Source organism: Leptopilina boulardi, unplaced genomic scaffold (assembly GCF_019393585.1).
Source record: "Leptopilina boulardi isolate dan_hultmark-lab unplaced genomic scaffold, ZJU_Lbou_2.1 LbouV2_211, whole genome shotgun sequence".
Classification (NCBI taxonomy): domain Eukaryota; kingdom Metazoa; phylum Arthropoda; class Insecta; order Hymenoptera; family Figitidae; genus Leptopilina; species Leptopilina boulardi.
In genome coordinates, this window is record NW_026137765.1 from 1,526,605 (window position 1) to 1,545,766 (window position 19,162).

The 19,162-nt window shown below is 24.1% G+C and overlaps 1 protein-coding gene across 4 annotated transcripts in view; it reads left to right on the plus strand.

Moving 5' to 3' along the window:
* LOC127278774 (hemicentin-1) overlaps positions 1-19,162 on the plus strand; it is a 207,002-nt gene that overhangs the window by 86,850 nt on the left and 100,990 nt on the right. For all 4 annotated transcript variants that reach the window (XM_051300637.1, XM_051300638.1, XM_051300639.1 and 1 more), the window contains exons 2-3: positions 6,443-6,632; positions 14,213-14,367. In XM_051300637.1, the coding sequence (XP_051156594.1) occupies positions 6,443-6,632; positions 14,213-14,367 (345 nt within the window). The remainder of the gene's footprint in view (positions 1-6,442; positions 6,633-14,212; positions 14,368-19,162) is intronic.

Sequence of the window (19,162 nt, forward strand, 5' to 3'; positions counted from 1 at the left end):
CTCAATATTCCTCCAAATGTCGGAATTTTTGTGCTTTCGAATTAAAAACGAATTTTTTTTTTATAAATTTTATTCTAATTCGAAAATGGAATTAAATTTGAAAATTTAGTAAACATTTTTAGAATTATATATCAATTGACATTTTCAAGATAATAATTAATGAATAACAAATGCTATTTTATAATTGTTTAGAAGTATGAATAATCTGTAAATAACGTTGCTTCGTGCAATATAATACCAAAACAGTTGTCGTTTTATTATAAATGTTTGTGTACACTGAAATTTTCATAATTAAAAAGTATTTAATGCCAATTTCCTGAAAATCATGGGAACTATATATACATATATATATATAGAGAAAATAGAATAGGTGTGTTTGTGTATACATACTCTAATTACACTGGATTATTGAACTCGAGTAGAGAATGGGAGAATATACAGACTATTGCACCACCCAGTAAATCAGGGTAATCAGAGGTTATCTGACAGTATAGTTTGGTTGGACAGACGAACGAATGGAGTTTCGGATATACAACTTAATCTAAGTTGGAAGCATTTACGCGATTTTGCTTTGATCCAATAGTAGAGAATGACCGCTCACGCAATAATTCTATAGCGATAGAAATTTATCTAAATATAAGTAAAATTTATCGATAATGATATGTTGTTAAAATTTTATCAATTGATAATTCTAAGCTTATAAAAAGCTAATAAAAAGCTAATAAAAAGCTAATAAAAAGCTAATAAATTTTTTCTAATATAAAAATTTATCTAAACATTAATAAATTTGATCGATGATATTAAAATTTTGACAATTAATTATTATACACTGAGAAAAAAAATTTAGTGTTTTGCAACAAAATTGTTTTGGTTAGGCAATTTTGGTTCTTGTAACCAAATTTTGGTTGGCCAACAAAATTATTTGAATGAACATTTTTAAATTCCAACCAAAATTTGGTTACGACAACAAAATAATTTGGTTAACACAACAAAATAATTTGCTTAACACAACAAAATAGTTTGGTCTAAAAAACCAAATGATGATTTGTTGTCCTAACCAAAATTTGGTTGCGACAACCAAATAATTTGATTCGTTCTCAGCTCATAGCTTAAGAGATTGGATAAATATAAATTCAATGTTAAATTGATAATAAATAAATAATGAAATAAATAAAAAAGATAAAAAGAAAAGGAATAAGATAGAATAAAATTTTTAATTTTACAAAAAAAAACTGTTTGTTTGATGAACCAAACATTTTTGTTGACCTAACAAAAAAAATTTGGTTGAGCCAGCCAAACATTTTTGTTTTGCCAACAAAAAACACTCAATCATATTTTTTGGTTGACTCGAACAAATAGTTTGGTTGCTTAAATACAAACAAAATTTTTTTTGTTGGCCCAACCAAATTTTGGTTGCTCTGACTAAACATTTTTCTCAGTGATATTATACATACTATATTAATGTGAATTTAGTTTAAATTGAGTAAAAAAATAAATTCCAATGCCCTTCACTGATATTGAAGTAACATAAATGGGTGTTAAATATTTTTTGTGGTTTTGGAATCCTTATTTTCAATAAATCTGAAACTAAATATTGGTTTTTTTTTCATTTTCAACGTTTTGTTGTTTAAAAAACCAAAGTTTCGAATTTTCAATAAGGACAAAAACCACAAAAATTTCGGTTACACAATGTTTTGGTGATAAGTAATTTCAAATTTAGGTAGAATTTAAAGGAATTTTTTTCAAAAAAAAAATAGTTCTTTATTTTTAATTAATTTATTGTTTAATTAATTCGTATTAATAGACAATATTAATTTAATTGAATAATATTTAAAAGCAGTTCGATGTATTTTCATTCGATATTTTGGATTTTAGAATTTTTTTTTTTTATATTTGAATCAAAATAAGGTTGTACACTCTACTGAATAATAATTAATCCTTGGATTTTAAAAACTCGTGTCGTTAAGTAGGATATAAATTTTTTTTTTAAAAAAACTTTGCATCGATGTAAAAATTCGTTTTAATATTATAATTCTACTTTTATAAAATTTACATAAATGTAATATTCAACCTTGTATAAAATCTGAATTTAAAGTAACTAATTTTTAGTTATTTTTTTCTGCCTCAACAATTAGTAGAAAAAAAAAATAATTGTCAGTAAAATTCTACTAATTTTAAATGGAAAAATTAGTCAAATTTGACTAAATGAATACAAAAAATTTTTAAAAATTAATTTAACATAGTTATTTTTAACTAAAATATAAATAAATATTACTATTTACTCTCTAAATTTGAATTAGTAAAAATATTTACTAATTTAAATTAGTGACTCACTTTTTGCTTTAGAATTAGTTAAATTTTACTAATTGATAGTAAAAGTTACTAATAATTAGTAAAATTTTCTAATTGAGAAGCAAAAAGGTGAGTCACTAATTCAAATTAGTAAACTTTTTTACTAATTCAAATTTAGAGAGTAAATCAGTGATTTACTTTTTTGCTAGTTACTTTTAACTAATTCAAATTTAGAGAATTGATAATTCATAAAATTAGTCCTCGAGCAACAAAAAAAATTGTATTTTTTTTCTGAAACTTAAAAAATTTCTCGTAATTTTAAAATGAAAAGATAAAAAATTACAATATAAAAAGTTTGAAAATTCGTTTGGATTTATCTATTTATGGAAAAGTAGTATTTCTGCGCGAGCTTGGGATTTATATATTCATCTCAGGATTCACCGCTAAAAGAGTGCATTTTGAACGAGAGACGTTACGCAGGCATGAGGCGAGGAAAAGAGACGGTCACTTTTTATTTGAACACTGCTTTGCAAGTCGCCTGAAAGTATACGTAGAAAGAGGTGGGGAGAGAGAGAGAAAGAGAGACAAGAACCATTGTGTATAGAGTTGGAAAACTCCGTCGAGTCGTCCCATGATGCGATATTTCTTTTTTTTTTTTTTTTCTTTCTTCCTTCCTTTGTTTTATTTTTCTTTTCCCTGCCCTCCAGAGGCGAAGAATTAAATCACTCGTATACATAATTGTGCAACTTTTCTGCCCGCGACTCTCCCAGTTGATATTTCTCTCTTACCCCTATATTTTAGAAGAGGATAATAAAAATTTTTTCCCTTCTGAAATATGCAAAATGAAATTTGAACCTAAATCAATTTCCTGCTTTTTTGAAATTATATCATTTTATGAGACGTTAAATATTTATCTATACGAGTAATCTTAGCGAACGATTATTGCGAGATTGGAAGAAGGGATGAGGGTTTTTGCTTGTATCACACATACTTCACTTGACGTTATTAAGGTCTTGCCTCTCATAATACTGAGCTTATCTCTCTCCCTCTTTCATCCTCTCTATATATATATACTTTAACTGCGATGCTGCTCAGCATACTTATATAACCAAAACGGAAAACTTCCTCCTCAACTCACAGTGGGATATACAAAATTTTAATCAAATGATACACACACTAAATGGAGAAAATATATCATATTCATTAAGTTGATTAATTTAATATACTCGAAAAAAAAAAATTTATTCGAAACAATCGAAAAATTTGTTTTACGATTAACAGAATTTTTTTGGTTATTTTAAACAAAAATTTTGTTTGATTCAAATAAATATTTATTTAATCTAAATAAATCTTTGCTTAACCTAAATCAATATTTATTTGATCTAAATAGAAATTTGGTTTATTTCTAATAAATATCTCGCGACCAAAAAAAGAATTTGATTGAGCCCATTAAAATTTTGGTTAATTCAACAAAAATTTGGTTAATTCAAACAAATTCTTTCTGAGTGCAGTTAACTAAACATTTGGTTGAATCAATATAAATTTCATTTGGCTCAATAAATTTCTTTCTTCGTTCAAAAAAATTTATTAAAATAATAACGTTTATCAAAATAAATATTAGATTAGATCAATAAATTTAATACCAAAATGGATTAAAATAAGAAGCGTTGCAGCTTATTTTAATGCCTTTTAATTTTCTCTGTTGTTTTGAAATAACAAAAAAATTGTGAATACAAAAAAATGGTTATACCTACGTATACTATATGGAATTGAAAGTAATTTAGTTTTTCTTTTTTCTAAATATAAATTAAGTTTCAATATTCTTATTCTGCTTTAATTTTCTCTCTTGACTCTGAAAGAAAGTTTTCTCATTCATTTTTTTTTTTTTTTTTTTTTTCTATTTTATACCAACAGTGTGTTTTTTTCCAATTAATTGCAAAGAGAATTCAACTTGAAATATACAAAGATGAGTAAAAAATTACTGAATAAATTAAATCTCACGGTGCATTTAATGAGGAAAATTTTTTCTTTTTTCTGTTTTATAAATAAACAGAAATAATTTATTTATCAAGTTTTTCTTTTAAAAAGAAATTGAAATTTTTTTAAAATATAACTTCAATATAATATGTATATGAATTATCGACATTTTTCATATAAGGAATTTTTTAATTAACATATTATATCACATGATTATCATGAGATTCCTTTGATACATTCATCGATAATAATTTAAAATTAATTTTGTTTCAGAATTTTATGTTATACAAATTAAGATTATAATTGGGCTTTATTTTTTTTTTAAAATAATTAAATCCTGATATAATTTTTTATATAAAAATTATTACGTGAAAAAATAGAAATTGTTAAAAGGTATAAATAATTTTTATTATTTTTCGATAATAATCACAGAAAATTATAAGCTGCAACGCTTATTATTTTAATCTAATTTTGTTTATTTTAATACCAAAATGGATTAAAATAAGCAAAATTGGATTTAAATAATAAGCGTTGCAGCTTATTTTAATGCCTTTTAATTTTCTGTGAATTATTAAAATTGTGACAATTTCTAATTTATCTTTTTCTTTGAAAATAATTTTGTTTCTTTGATTCAGATTTTTAGGGGATCATATATATATATATATTGTGAAAATAATTTTTTAGACAAATGTTTTCTTTTTTATTTCGAGGTATATAAGAGCCAATTGAACTTCCTCGAAAATATGCCAAGCCTGTATAAATATTGAAAATCCACACACGAGAGTATTTTTTTTTTTTTTTTTCGCGGACACATCTATATAGTTGAACAAAATAACGCATATCGATTTCCATTCTTCTATTTCTGTTTATCTGTCGGAACGCATGCGATATAAAAGCTCGTTGAAGTTTGTGGGTCGGGATGCTGTAGTAAATATCACGTTCTAGCTGATACCAAAATGGAATTCGATACGGATTACCTGTCACGATATTGTTGCGTAATGGCATGTGACGTACTTTTTTTTTTTTTGGAGGGAAAAACTCTTTGAATTTTATTGTCAACGTTGTCTCAAATATAACACAAAAAAAAAATTCCTGTTTTAATATGCGTCATACCAAATAACTTTATTAACGTTTTAACCAATATTATTCGTTATTTCAGTGTTAAAAATCTCTACATAGCGGATTTTTTTTTTTTTTTAATTCAATATTGTTGTTCAAAGCAAAGAAAAATTGACATCATAGAAATATAATATCCTGATGGAAAATTATATACACACCACTAGTTTTCATCATAGAAAATAATTTGCTTTTATGAAAACAATAATTTTTTTTTTCTTAAAAATAATTCATGTTTAAAAATTAATTTATTTACAAATTAATTTGTTTACAAATTAATAAAAATAATTTTAAAAAAATAACTTCTTTTTTTGTAAATTAATAAGTTATTACAAAAATAATAATCCATTTAGAGAAAAAAAAAAAAAAAAATGTTGATATAAAAAGAATCGAAATATGCTGACAATTTTAACGAGTTAGTTTCAATCTATTTAACTTTAGTCTCTGATATCAATTTTAATTAAATGTAACTGCAGCCAATCCAGTAGATAGAAATATTTCATTTTGAATATTTTTCTCTTCAGTTCTTTTTTTTTTTTTTTTTTTTTTTTGCAGACTGCCCGACAAAAGTTTTAATACCATGCGAAAAATACATTTATACGAAACCAATTTATATTGTGATATAAATGAAATCGTTTAGCAATCAGTCGATATTGTATATACGAAATTGTAATTTGTATAAAGCAATAACAATATTTCATTTTTTTTTTTATAAAATACTTTTCATATATACATATAGGTGCAAATGTCAAGGTAACTGTATTATAAATTTTGCAAATATATTTTAAATAAAAATTTTTGTTTTAATATACAAATTTCGATTAAAACTATGTGAGAGTGAAAATTCTTTTTTGAATTGTCCTTTTTACAATGATAAATTAATTAACAGAATTTAAAAAAATTATCTTTAAATTTTTATCTGCAGTGTTATACTAGAAATTTACTGAAAAAAAAAATTAAATAAAAAATTACTGCACTAAAAAAACAATTAAAAAATGGAATAATAATAAATAATAAATAATAAAAAATAATTAAAGAAATTTTTTTTATGTTTTAGGGAGCAGTGAACCTTGGTTAAAGGTTGAGAAGAGCGCTGAACTTGGTTCGGAAGTTCAGCTACCATGCCGTCTAAAACTACCACAATGCGTTGGTCTTCACAGCATCAAATGGTACCGTGGAAACACTCGGATTTTTGTTTACAGCGAAGATGTTGGCGTCACTCGAATCGACACCGAAATGGATCCTGGGTAAGTTAATTTTTATTCATAGTAAGGACAGCAGAAATTTACAAACTAAATAATTATTTAATTAATTAATTAACTAGTTCGTTAATTTTATTATTAATTAATTAACTAACTATTTTATAATACATTAACTTTTTTTAAATGAAAAATGAAAACAAAAAAAAAAATTTTTTTAAACCTTAAATAAAAATATTCTTTTTTACTAAAAAAAAACGGTTGATTCTAAATAACTAATTTCTCTATAAAAGTGTAAAAAATAGACTAGGAAAATAATTTCTTTTTTCTTCGCGAAAACATGTGTTCTTTACATTCACTTATTATTATTTGTAGTTTTTTTTATAGTCCTATAAAAATTTGTTCGCCTTATATGATATCATATTTTCCCAAAGATTGATTTACTTCTGAAACACAAATCATTTTTGTTACATTCATTACATTTTTTTCTTTTTTTTTTTATTACATGGAAACTATTTCAATCGTTTATGAAAAATTAATTTCCTTTTTTTAAAAAAATAAAATTTCTACAATATAAAATAATTGATTCTCATTTGTAGATAATTTAAAAATCATTTATAATTCCATAAATTTTATATCGTATTTTATATAATATTATATGACTGAAAAATTATTAAATAAATAATAAATTAAATAAATTCAGTTGATATAAATTTTATTATATGAAATTAATATAAGTTTTGAAAAAATTTAATAAACTCGAAAAATATTTAATAATTAACAATAACGATAATTAATTAATAAAATTAAATTAATTTTTTTTTTAAAGAGAATTTCAATTTTTTGTATCAAATTAAATTGTCTGCTTTATGGAGTGGATTAATTTTTTGTGTTATCAAAAATTTAATTCACTTTTGTAATATTGTTGAGCCAATATTTAGGTCAATTACAAGAATATTTAATTTTATTAAATTCCATATATATATTACAAAAGGTTTTTCCTTATGAAATATACATATTTCTTTTTTTATTAAATAAAAATTAAATTACCTTTTATCAATTTACAAACTGAAAATACTTTTTTTTTCATGTAATCTTTGTAGCTGCATCAAAAAAGGTTGCACGATCAATGCTAACGACTTTGACAGTTTGTCAGATTCAGTAATGGTGATATGAATTAACAAATGTTGAGAAATTTTTCATAATCTAAATAATTTATACAAGATAACATAATAATAATAGTGGAAAATTATAAATATATATATTTTTTCATACTAATATAATATAATTAGAAGAAAACTTTTTATAACTTTTTTTTTTTAACTTTTTAATATGAATTTTAAAATAAAAGAAATTTTAAAAATAATATTTATTAAATAAATTATCATTTATAAAAAGAAGAAACATTTTTTCATTTAATAAATTTCAAATACTCATTGCTTATTGTATTTGAAAATAATTTTATTTATTTTTTATTTAATAAAATTTATTTATTTATCCATAACATTGAAAGAATAACTAAAAAAATTTAAAAAGAATTTAGTAATTGATGTGATGAATTTTCAATTTTCAAATGAATGAAAAAAATTTGTTTACTACTTTTTTAATTTCAAATTTTTATTATAAATTTTATGATAAAATTTATTATAAATTTTATGATAAAATTTATTATAAATTTTATTATAACTTTTATTATAAATAAAATAAATTTATTATAAAATATTGCTTTCTATATCGAAAATATGAATAACTTATAAAATTGTTTAATGTACTTTGTACATTTTTTATTGCTGTAATAATTTTTAAATAATTTATACACCAAAAAGTGATTTTGTTCATTTAACTTTAGGAACATAAAATTTCTCTCTTTTTCATCAAAAAAAAAAGGAAAAATATTTCCTGTTAGGTATTTACAATAATTTTCAATTGTTATTTAATCGTTTTGTCATTTGACCATTTAAATGATTAACCTTTGATTCAACAATAATTTTCCCTATTGCATACATAAATAATGAAGTGGAAATAAATCATATTTTCGTTTATATAACGCACATATATATAGATATACAATCTACATTATAATGAATGCATCCTTTAATAGGATTTGATGCAATTGTATTGGTAATATATTTTCAAATATATTTATTGAGGACAATTTTGTCAATAATTAGAGGAACAAATACGACTATTGGATGAGTTTAATTAATGTTGGCGAATAGTGCTGATGAATATTGAGAAGCTTAAATGACATTTCACATATATACATTCATATATATATATATGTGTATATATATATGGCATTTAGGAAATATATATATGTGTGTGAGTCTCACAAAGCTATATATCACAGAGAAGGACAGGTGCCAGATAGGCATATTTGATCCGTAATCAGTATTAAATGCCACATGTAGTTTGAAGCATAGATATTAATGGGCATATGACACAAACTAGGGAATGGTGTTCGTTTGGCTAATGAAGTCACTACCAACCGAAATTTTCCAAAAAAGATATAATCTCTATACTCGTAATTTGCTCTCATAAAATGAAAGTGAATAGCTGCGTAATAACAGCGCAATAAGTAATCTATAATAGAGATTAATATCGTGTGTCCCATTTGTGGATCCAATTTTTGAAAAATTAAACAAAAATGATAGAGAAAAATAAAATTTTTAATTCTAGAGAGAAAAAAAAGAGAGAGAGAGAGAGAGGCTTAGATAAGAATGATGGGTATTTTTCTTTATTGCAGATTAAAAAATATGAATTATTGCTTTTTTTTTTTTGTTTTTTGGAAGACAGTTTTCATTGGGAAGTACAATTTAATGTTGTTAATAGAGTCATTCGGACCACGAATAAAGACAATAGGTCTTGGGCATGAAGCCTAGGGTTTAAACGGCTATAAAAGCACTGGCTGAATAGCTTTAAGCTTTTCAGAATGAAATTTAGTGAATCCAATGCTCAGCTTTTATTACCCTTTGGCTGGAATCATCTTCTTTGCGTTTAAACAACCGCATGCTCGTAATCTCCTCGAAGCCAGTAATATATCCTTCCATTATTGGCAGAATTCAATACAAAAAAAAATAAAGTATTTTGTTTTTGTAAATTAAATATCCCTCGAATTCATATTTTTATTATTTATTTCTCTTTTTTGTGTAAATTTCAATGAAAAATTCATAGTTTTACGAAAAGTTTTGTTTGATTCAAATATACCATTTTTTTTGTATATAAATAAATTAATAATATTTTTTTTGTATCAATTTAATTTTTTTGTATGAGTATAATTTTTTGATTTTAATACAATTTTCTGGTTCTATTAATTATTTTCATTCAAATAAAAATATTTCATAAATATTTGAATTGTTTTAATAAATTTTGTTGAACGAAGAAATAATTGAGTGAAATAAATTATTAGTTGATTCAACCAATAGGCAATTTATTTGGTGGATTCAATCAAAATGATTATTGTTTCAAATAAATTTTATTATTTATCTTTTTCTCCTTTTTTCAGTTTCTTTTAGTTTTTTTCTTTCTCGAATATGAAAAATTTCTAAATAGGAAAATATGCATCAAGTGTATATAAATATTTATATATATATTTATCCGGGAAAAGAAAACATTTTACTTTTCTCAACCACATTGAGTATAATTTTTTTTTTTTTTTTTTTCTATTTCTTGAAATTCTTTATCGGGTTGACGTAAATCGATAAAAGATGTGAATTCTTCTAAGATTGAATGGCATTCAAGGGTCGTCGTCGCGGTTGCTTTGGATAAAGAAAGACGTCGTTGTCGTCAGTAGAGAAAATCTGTGGATCGCAATGCGCGCTCTCTTTTTTTTTTCTCATTTGGTATACTATATATATATATATATATATATATAGACGATTTAAAAATTCCTTAGGGTTTATATATTTTTCAGCCAATTCAGAATGAAAATTATTCGTTAGTATTTAAAATTATTTGTTTGCATTCGATTCTATATATAATAATAAATGTAGAACAATTTCAATTGTTTTTTATGCATGTGACAGTAGGAGATATTTTTATAATACTAAAAATTGCCATGGGCGACAACTACGTTTACCATAAATCAGATAATAAAACAAAAAAAAAAGGCAAATTAAATCACAATCAGTAAAATTCGTTAAATCATATAATAAAAGTGATTTAATTGTACTTTTATGCCAATTGTATCGTATTAAAGTCTCGAAATAATATCCACAATTTTTTATGAATTTAAATATTTAAGACTTTAAATTATTAGAATTTTTTTTTTTTGTCTGCGCTACAAAATTTTGCGAAACAAAGATGATTATAGAAAGTTAATATTTATAGCTCGAGAAACAAATCAATTACAGTTTATATATCTTTTCTCTTTAAATAGCAAATCGAATTATTTCAATTGAAATGAAGAATTTAATTAAATTTCAGTTTGTCTGCATCGAGTGGTTTATTATCAATTTAAAACTGGTATTTTAGGAGTTATTTTGAAAGTTTTTTTTTATTTTCTTGTTCAAGACAAAGTAGATTATTATTACATCTGCAAAAAGAAAGAAGTTTATTTGTATTAAAGAAATATTTATCTGTATCAAAAAAAAAAAAATATTTATTTGTATCAAAGAAAAATTTATTTAAATTAAATAATTATTATTAAAAATTAATTAATTATTATTAAAAATTAATTAATTATTATTAAAAATTAATTAATTATTATTATTATTTATTTATAAAGAAATTATTGATTTGAATAAAATTTAGTTAATCCAAATAAATATTTACTTTGATAATAGACAACGATTATTTGAATCAAATAAATTTTTTGTTATAATAAAGCTGTTTTTTTTTTTTTAAAAAGTGAATGGAGAATAAAAATAAAAGAATTTCTTAAAATTTTTATATGATAATTTTCTTAGAAGGAAAAAAAAATTATTTTTTCTTTCGTCTTGGCATCCCTTCCCAAGTGAAATCTAATTCACATGGTTTTTGATTATTTTACACCAAAAAGCATATAAAATCCCTTAGTCCCTGAGCTTTATGCATTCATCATGTTTTCACAGCTCTGAAAACTTACATACACAAAGACACACACACGACGGATTAAGTTACAGCTTACGAGTTGTAGCATGACCAACCATAATCTGTTACTGCATATGTATGTTCAGCTTCTAAACTCTAGATAAACCATGCTACGTACAGTTTAGAACGTCATACGTGCTTTTCACGTTAATTGGCAAAGGTTCCATTTCCATAATGTACATCAGGTTTCTTGAAGCATATTGTTCCAAAAAAAAAAAAAAAATTATAAATTCTTTTTTGTTGAAAAAAAAATAAAAAATTTTTTTGATATCAATTGCATGTAATATTTACGAATATATTTCTATTATTTTTTTTTGTACTATTATTATCCGTTATACAATATATTTAATTATTCAATCATTTTTGTAATAATTAACAATTGTTACAAAAAAATTTTTTTTTTTAAATATTTTCAAAGTTTATTTGAAATTGACCTTTTAAAAATTATCATTGAATTATTTTTGTGGCAATTATTTTAATAAGCTCGTTCTAAATTATCAATGAATTTTTAATTTTAAACGATTTTTAAATATAGAAGTATATATAATTAATTTTGCGAGTTAATTTTAATTTATGACAAAATTATTTGTACACATAATTTTTGCTAACAATTGATAATTGTAGTAAAGTGCAATTATATTTAATCATAGATTTATAATCATTCGAATTAGAAAATTTTTTTTTATATAGAATGAAAATATTTTGTTATGTAAGGAAAAATTTAATTTTAATAGAAATGAGAATATAGTGTCGAAGACTGCATTAAAACCACATTATTAGGATGCGAAACTCGCTTATTGAAGTTGAGGAACTCGAAGTATTTCGGCTAGTCCAGGAACCTGGAAATTTCTCCATCGACCTTAACGTAACATATATATATATATATATACTCTCCCTTTTTGGCTTGTAATTTATTTCGTTGCTTCAACGTCATAATTTTGAGTGATAGCCGCGTAAATTTCAACTCAGAGAGAAAAGCTGTAAAAAATGTTATTAAGGATAAAATTTTTCCAATAACTTTTCTCTCTTGTTTTATTTGAATATTTTTCGAGCATTACCATCACATATCGTTTTTATTTATTTTTTTCTTTTTTTTTTTGTTACATAGAAACTGATTTTCACGTTAATTAGTTTATATTTTACTTTCACTGTATAATTTTCATTAATAAATAGAATTTCGTTAAAAAATTAATATTAAAAAATATAATTTTCATTAAAAAATTGAAATTGTAAAAAAAAAAAATTTTTATACTTTTTCCATGAAAATTGGAAAAGCTTTTATTATAGAAAAAAAAAGTATATAATTTCCTTCTTTGAGATTTTTGCTCGTATATAAATCAGACTATATACTAAAAATGAAAAGAAGCTTTAAAGTTGGAAAATGGGGAAAGCTTTTATGTTTTGAAAATGATGTAGGTTCTTCTAATAATATAAAGAAAACCGAGAGAAAGAGAGAGAGAGAGAGAGAGAGAGAGAGAGAAAAGAATTTTGAAAGGGCTGAGTTATTCGACGTATTGACTTCATTGACTAGAGAAATCCGCGGAATTCCAAATATGTGAAGGAATGCAGAAAATACAATCGATGCTGAGTCTCTCTCTCTCTCCCTTACTCTTTCTTCAAAAAGTACAGCAAACGCCTTTTACGTACGATTTCATTTCTCACCCAAGAGGCAGGAAATTGAAGTTGAAGATCTGCGATCCGTAGGAATGGTTTTCAGAAAGAGACTTCCTACATGATTCATGTCAATATCGAAACGCTTTCAGTACTAAAGTCCTATGAGATCTAGAAAAACATACATTGAAAGAGAGAGAGAGAAAAAAAAAATTCAACTAAAGTGTTTATTATCTATTATTTAATACCAAGAAAAATTGTTCAGTGAAAAAAATATAAAACCACAAATAATAGTCCAGAGAATCAATTCTGATTTTTTATTTAAAAAAAAGGAGAAATTAAAAAAAAAAATAATAATAAAAAACTGATACAATTATTTAAAGTTTAAAAATAATACAAAAATGATGGAAAATGATAGAAAAATTCTATAAAAATAATTATAAGCTGTTACTGGAAAATCAGTCAAAAAAAAAAAAAAAAAAAATGAAAAAAGAAAAATGCTGAAGCAGCTCAAGTCTCCGTTAAATGGCTTTTTCGCGCTTGAGGTTTTCTTTTCGAGCTTCATTGTTCTATAATGCGGTGATAGTTAATTGGAATTTACCGCAGCGCCACTTATAATCTTATCGGATTCATTAATCGACAGGCTCTGGCGAACCCAGATCCGCCAAGTACAATGTCCTTTTGCTCCGTTATCGTAACCTGCAAAGCGAATCTGCTTAATTGGGTTAACGGGACTAGAATGTAAATCGATGTCATTTTATGCCACGAACGTGCTTCATCCCCTTTTTATGATACACACATATATATATATATATATATATATATATAGATATTTGAAACTATTTCTTAAAGGAAAATACGTTTTACTCTTCTTTCGACACCTTTTATTTTTGTGAAAAAAATACCTCTTGAAATTTTCTTTGAATCATTTTTTTTTCTTTTTTCAGAGCCGGTATGCTGATTGCAAAAAATGACACGGAAACATTTCTCAAAATTCCAAATATCAAAATTGCTGACGAGGGATTATATAAATGTGAAGCAACTTATTTGGCTGTTAATCGTGAATGTAACAATGTTCAACATATCACACTGAACGTGACTGGTGAGTTTTTCAAAAAAAAATTTTATCTAAAAAATTTTTTTTTTTTTAAAATAACTTTTTGATTTTTAGTTATTTATTGAATAGAAAAATATATAAAGAGGAGAAATTCACTCGTATATTTTTTTAAAATGACAATTAAATTTTGACGAAATTGTTTTTAAATTATAATGATAATTTTCCTTCCCAATTATATATTAGAATGTGAAAATTTTGATCCACGGAAGGTATTTTAAATAACACAAGTTTTATGTTATTTTTTAATTTATTGCTAAGCAACGTTTCGATGACATGGTTTTGTCATCCTCTTCAGGCTGATAAAGAAATTTATACACCAATTAAAATAAAAATAAAAAATAAAAAAACAACTAAGATACACAAAAACACAGTATTCACAATAAATTAAATAAATAAATAAGTCAATTACCAAGTATAAAATTAAAATTACATTTTTTGTAATTAGTCAAATGAATATGAAATTTTGTGTCTTATCATGGCAAGCGAATTTTCGAAACTAACAATAAATATTATAAGTTTGATGCGAATAGTGACGATGACAGGGTGAATGAACTCAAATATAAACAATGCGACAAATGAAAGTGAAGACAAGTCATGAATCTAATCTTTCAATTATAGGAAAGTAAATTTTGTTTAAGTATAAAATATCATTTTTTCTATTAATAGTATTTTTGTTATTTTTTATATGTAACATTTCAGAAAAATATAGCATTTTTAGTAATTATTCCCTCTTTTTCAATTTTCATGTAAATTGATTAGCTCTCGGTGTATAAGCATATTTTTAAATTAAATTTCTCGACAAGAAAAAAAAAGCGAGTATTTAAAATAAGCTTCAAAATACAGTTAATGATTCAAAGCTGCTAAAATAATTAATTTCAAAATACGAAACTAAATATTTCAATTATTTTTTGAAAACGAATTTAAATTTTCTGTTTTCTATATAAAAGAAAATTTAATTTTAATTATAATTAAAATTTTCATAATTTCCTTTTTCGAATTAATCTAATATAAAATACATGCATTAAATATATATATCTTAATCAGGGAATAATTATTTTTCATTCAAGAATATATTTTTTTTTCTTGTTGCGCACCAATGTATAATATACACTTTGAGACATGCGATATTTTTTTTTATTGATTAAAGCAAAGTTTCTCTCTCGACTCATTTTTCAAAAGACATTTGATAATAAAAATATGGTTCATTTTTATGTTGGCACTGTCCCAGTTTGACGTGTACCAAGATTAAATTCTTTTATCATAACTTTTCTTTTTCATTGTTTTCTTTATCACACCCTTAAGTCAGATAAAATGCGCTCTCAATATCGATTTATTCTGAAGCTTAACTTCTCTGGTACAATAGAATGCAAAATCTGAACGGGATATTATGACGAGAGAGAGAGAGAATCGATTCATCGAAGATTACCAGATAAGATAAGAATCATTTATATACGAGATGTTATTGAGAGAATGATAAAACCACCCCCCCCCTCTCCCAAACGTGAAATTACTTCTCAAGTGCATTATGCACACGATTACAGTTTTGAAACTATAGAAAGTCGTTGTTGTTTTCGTTAAGTCCCTTATCCAAAGTAGAGCTCGTAATATGCGACATAACGAGTTCGCTGGCGTAGATATAAAGAAAATACACTGTGACTTTATCGTCTCTCTAGGAAAACCACCGGGTTGCCATATAGTGTAGTTTGTTAGAGAGGAAGATGGCCCATGTACAATAGAATTATGTTGCCCGAGGCGTCCTTTGCGTTCTCAAATCTTTACCTGGTTATAGTCAGTTTTTTTTTTTTTTTTTTATTTTTACTTCCTTTTTTTTTCCAAACCCTGTCCTTAGTATAGTAATTTAGTAGATATATATATATAGAAGTGCATTATACGTTTACGCGCGAGGCGAATGAATTTCCTCGAGCGAATCTACCCCATTAAAAACTTTTGCATTAAACTTTATGCCCTTTTGCATATAAGTGTTTTACATATATACTTGTACTTAAAATTTGATACACTTATATACACCTAATCTTGGTTAATGTCCATTTTACTTGTTGTTTTTGCATTAATAAATATATAGACTCAAATTATAATAATTAGAAAATAATATTAAAATTATTATTAATTTTTATTGCATACTTATTAATGCATTATATATTTATTGTTACATTACTCTAATTTATTATAATTACACCTATTATCATGAAATACATAGAAAATGGATTATATTCTATTATATTCTCTTTTAAAGAGATATTAACCGAAGTTCTATTTTTGGGGGGGGGGGGGATTTTTTTTCACATTCAGTAGAATTTTTAAATTAATTTTTATATATTAAACAAAAGGGATGTAAATTTTTTTTTTTTAAAGTATTTGAAACAATTTGCATAACTTTTTTTTTTCTTTTCGTTTTTTGTGTAAAACAACTTGAAGCCGGAAAATTTCAACGATGAAATTAGTTTTAATTAATATCTTAATTTTCACAAGCTCTAAAAGTATAGAAACCACAGAAATGTGGAACCTGGAATTTTTATTATTTTAAGATAACCTAGGTGCAATAAAAAAAAAATTATAATTTTTTTTGAAAACAGTTACTAATAAAAATTTATAAATAATTTATTTAAAAAAATAGGTTTCATAATTTTTTGAAACTGAATTTAAGTGATCGGATTAAATATTTACTCGTACTACTGAAAAAATACAAACGTTTTTTAAAGTCTGATGAAATATTTTCTTTTAGTACTAATTTTCTAATTTATAAAATTTATTGTCTGATTGAAACCGTCTGGAACTACTGACGAAATTATAGACGTTCAGCAAGCTTGACTAAATATTTACTTGTACTACTGATAAAAATAGAAAAAAATTTCATTTCCCACAAAAACGGAACGGTTAGTACTGATAAAATTACTAAAATATAGAAAGTCTGATTAAACATTTACTTTTACTACTTATTGCGTCTAACTGAACAGGTATTTTACTACTGATAAAATTATGAAAATGATCATGTCTGACTAAACAGGAATTTTACTACTGATAAAAATTACTGAAATTTACTTAAATAATAAATACTATTTTATAATTTCTTCATTACGTCTGACTAAACAGGAGTTTTACTACTGATAAAATTGCAAAAAAAATTATGTCTGACTAAAGAGGTGTTTTACTACTAACAAATTACAAAAATGTAGAATGTCTGATTAAATATTTACTTTGACTACTGATTTTCAAATTTCTTTACAGTGTCTGTCTATAATCGGCTTAGACTACTAATATTGTCATAAATTTTTAGTGGCTCTAATTAAACATTTATTTGTACTACTGATAAAATTAGAAAAAGAATTGTCTGACTAGACAAGAATTTTACTACTTGTAAAATTACAAAAATCACTGTGCCTGACTAAATAGAACTTTTACTACTGATAAAATAGCTAAAATCGTTATGTCTGACAAAAGAGGAGTTCTACTACTAAAAAAAATACTAAAATGTAGAAACTCTGATTAAATATTTACTTTTACTACTGATTTTCAAATTTCTTATTGCGTCTAACTGAACAGGTATTCTACTACTGATAAAATTACGAAAATGATCATGTCTGAGTAAACAGGACTTTTGGTACTGATAAAATTACTAAAATATAGAAAGTTTGATTAAACATTTACTTTTACTACTGATTATCTAATTTTTTTATTATGTCTGACTAAACAGGTATTTTACTACTGATAAATATGCAAAAATAATTCTGTCTGACTAAATAGGATTTTTACTACTCATAAAATTGCAAAAAAAAATTATGTCTGACTAAAGAGGTGTTTTACTACTAATAAATTACAAAAATGTAGAATGTCTGATTAAATATTTACTTTGACTACTGATTTTTAAATTTCTTTACAGTGTCTGACTATAATCGGCTTATACTACTAATATTGGCATAAATTTTTAGTGGCTCTAATTAAACATTTATTTTCACTACTGATAAAATTAGAAAAAGAATTGTCTGACTAGACAAGAATTTTACTACTTATAAAATTACAAAAATCACTGTGCCTGACTAAATAGAACTTTTACTACTGATAAAATAGCTAAAATCTTTATGTCTGACAAAAGAGGAGTTCTACTACTAAAAAAAATACTAAAATGTAGAAAGTCTGATTAAATATTTACTTTTACTACTGATTTTCAAATTTCTTATTGCGTCTAACTGAACAGGTATTCTACTACTGATAAAATTACGAAAATGATCATGTCTGACTAAACAGGACTTTTGGTACTGATAAAATTACTAAAATATAGAAAGTTTGATTAAACATTTACTTTTGCTACTGATTATCTAATTTTTTTATTATGTCTGACTGAACAGGTATTTTACTACTGATAAATATGCAAAAATAATTCTGTCTGACTAAATAGGATTTTTACTACAGATAAAATTGTAAAAAAAATTATGTCTGACTAAAGAGGTGTTTTACTACTAATAAATTACAAAAATGTAGAATGTCTGATTAAATATTTACTTTGACTACTGATTTTTAAATTTCTTTACAGTGTCTGACTATAATCGGCTTAGACTACTAATATTGTCATAAATTTTTAGTGGCTCTAATTAAACATTTATTTGTACTACTGATAAAATTACAAAAAGAATTGTCTGACTAGACAAAAATTTTACTACTTATAAAATTACAAAAATCACTGTGCCTGATTAAATAGAACTTTTACTACTGATAAAATAGCTAAAATCGTTATGTCTGACAAAAGAGGAGTTCTACTACTAAA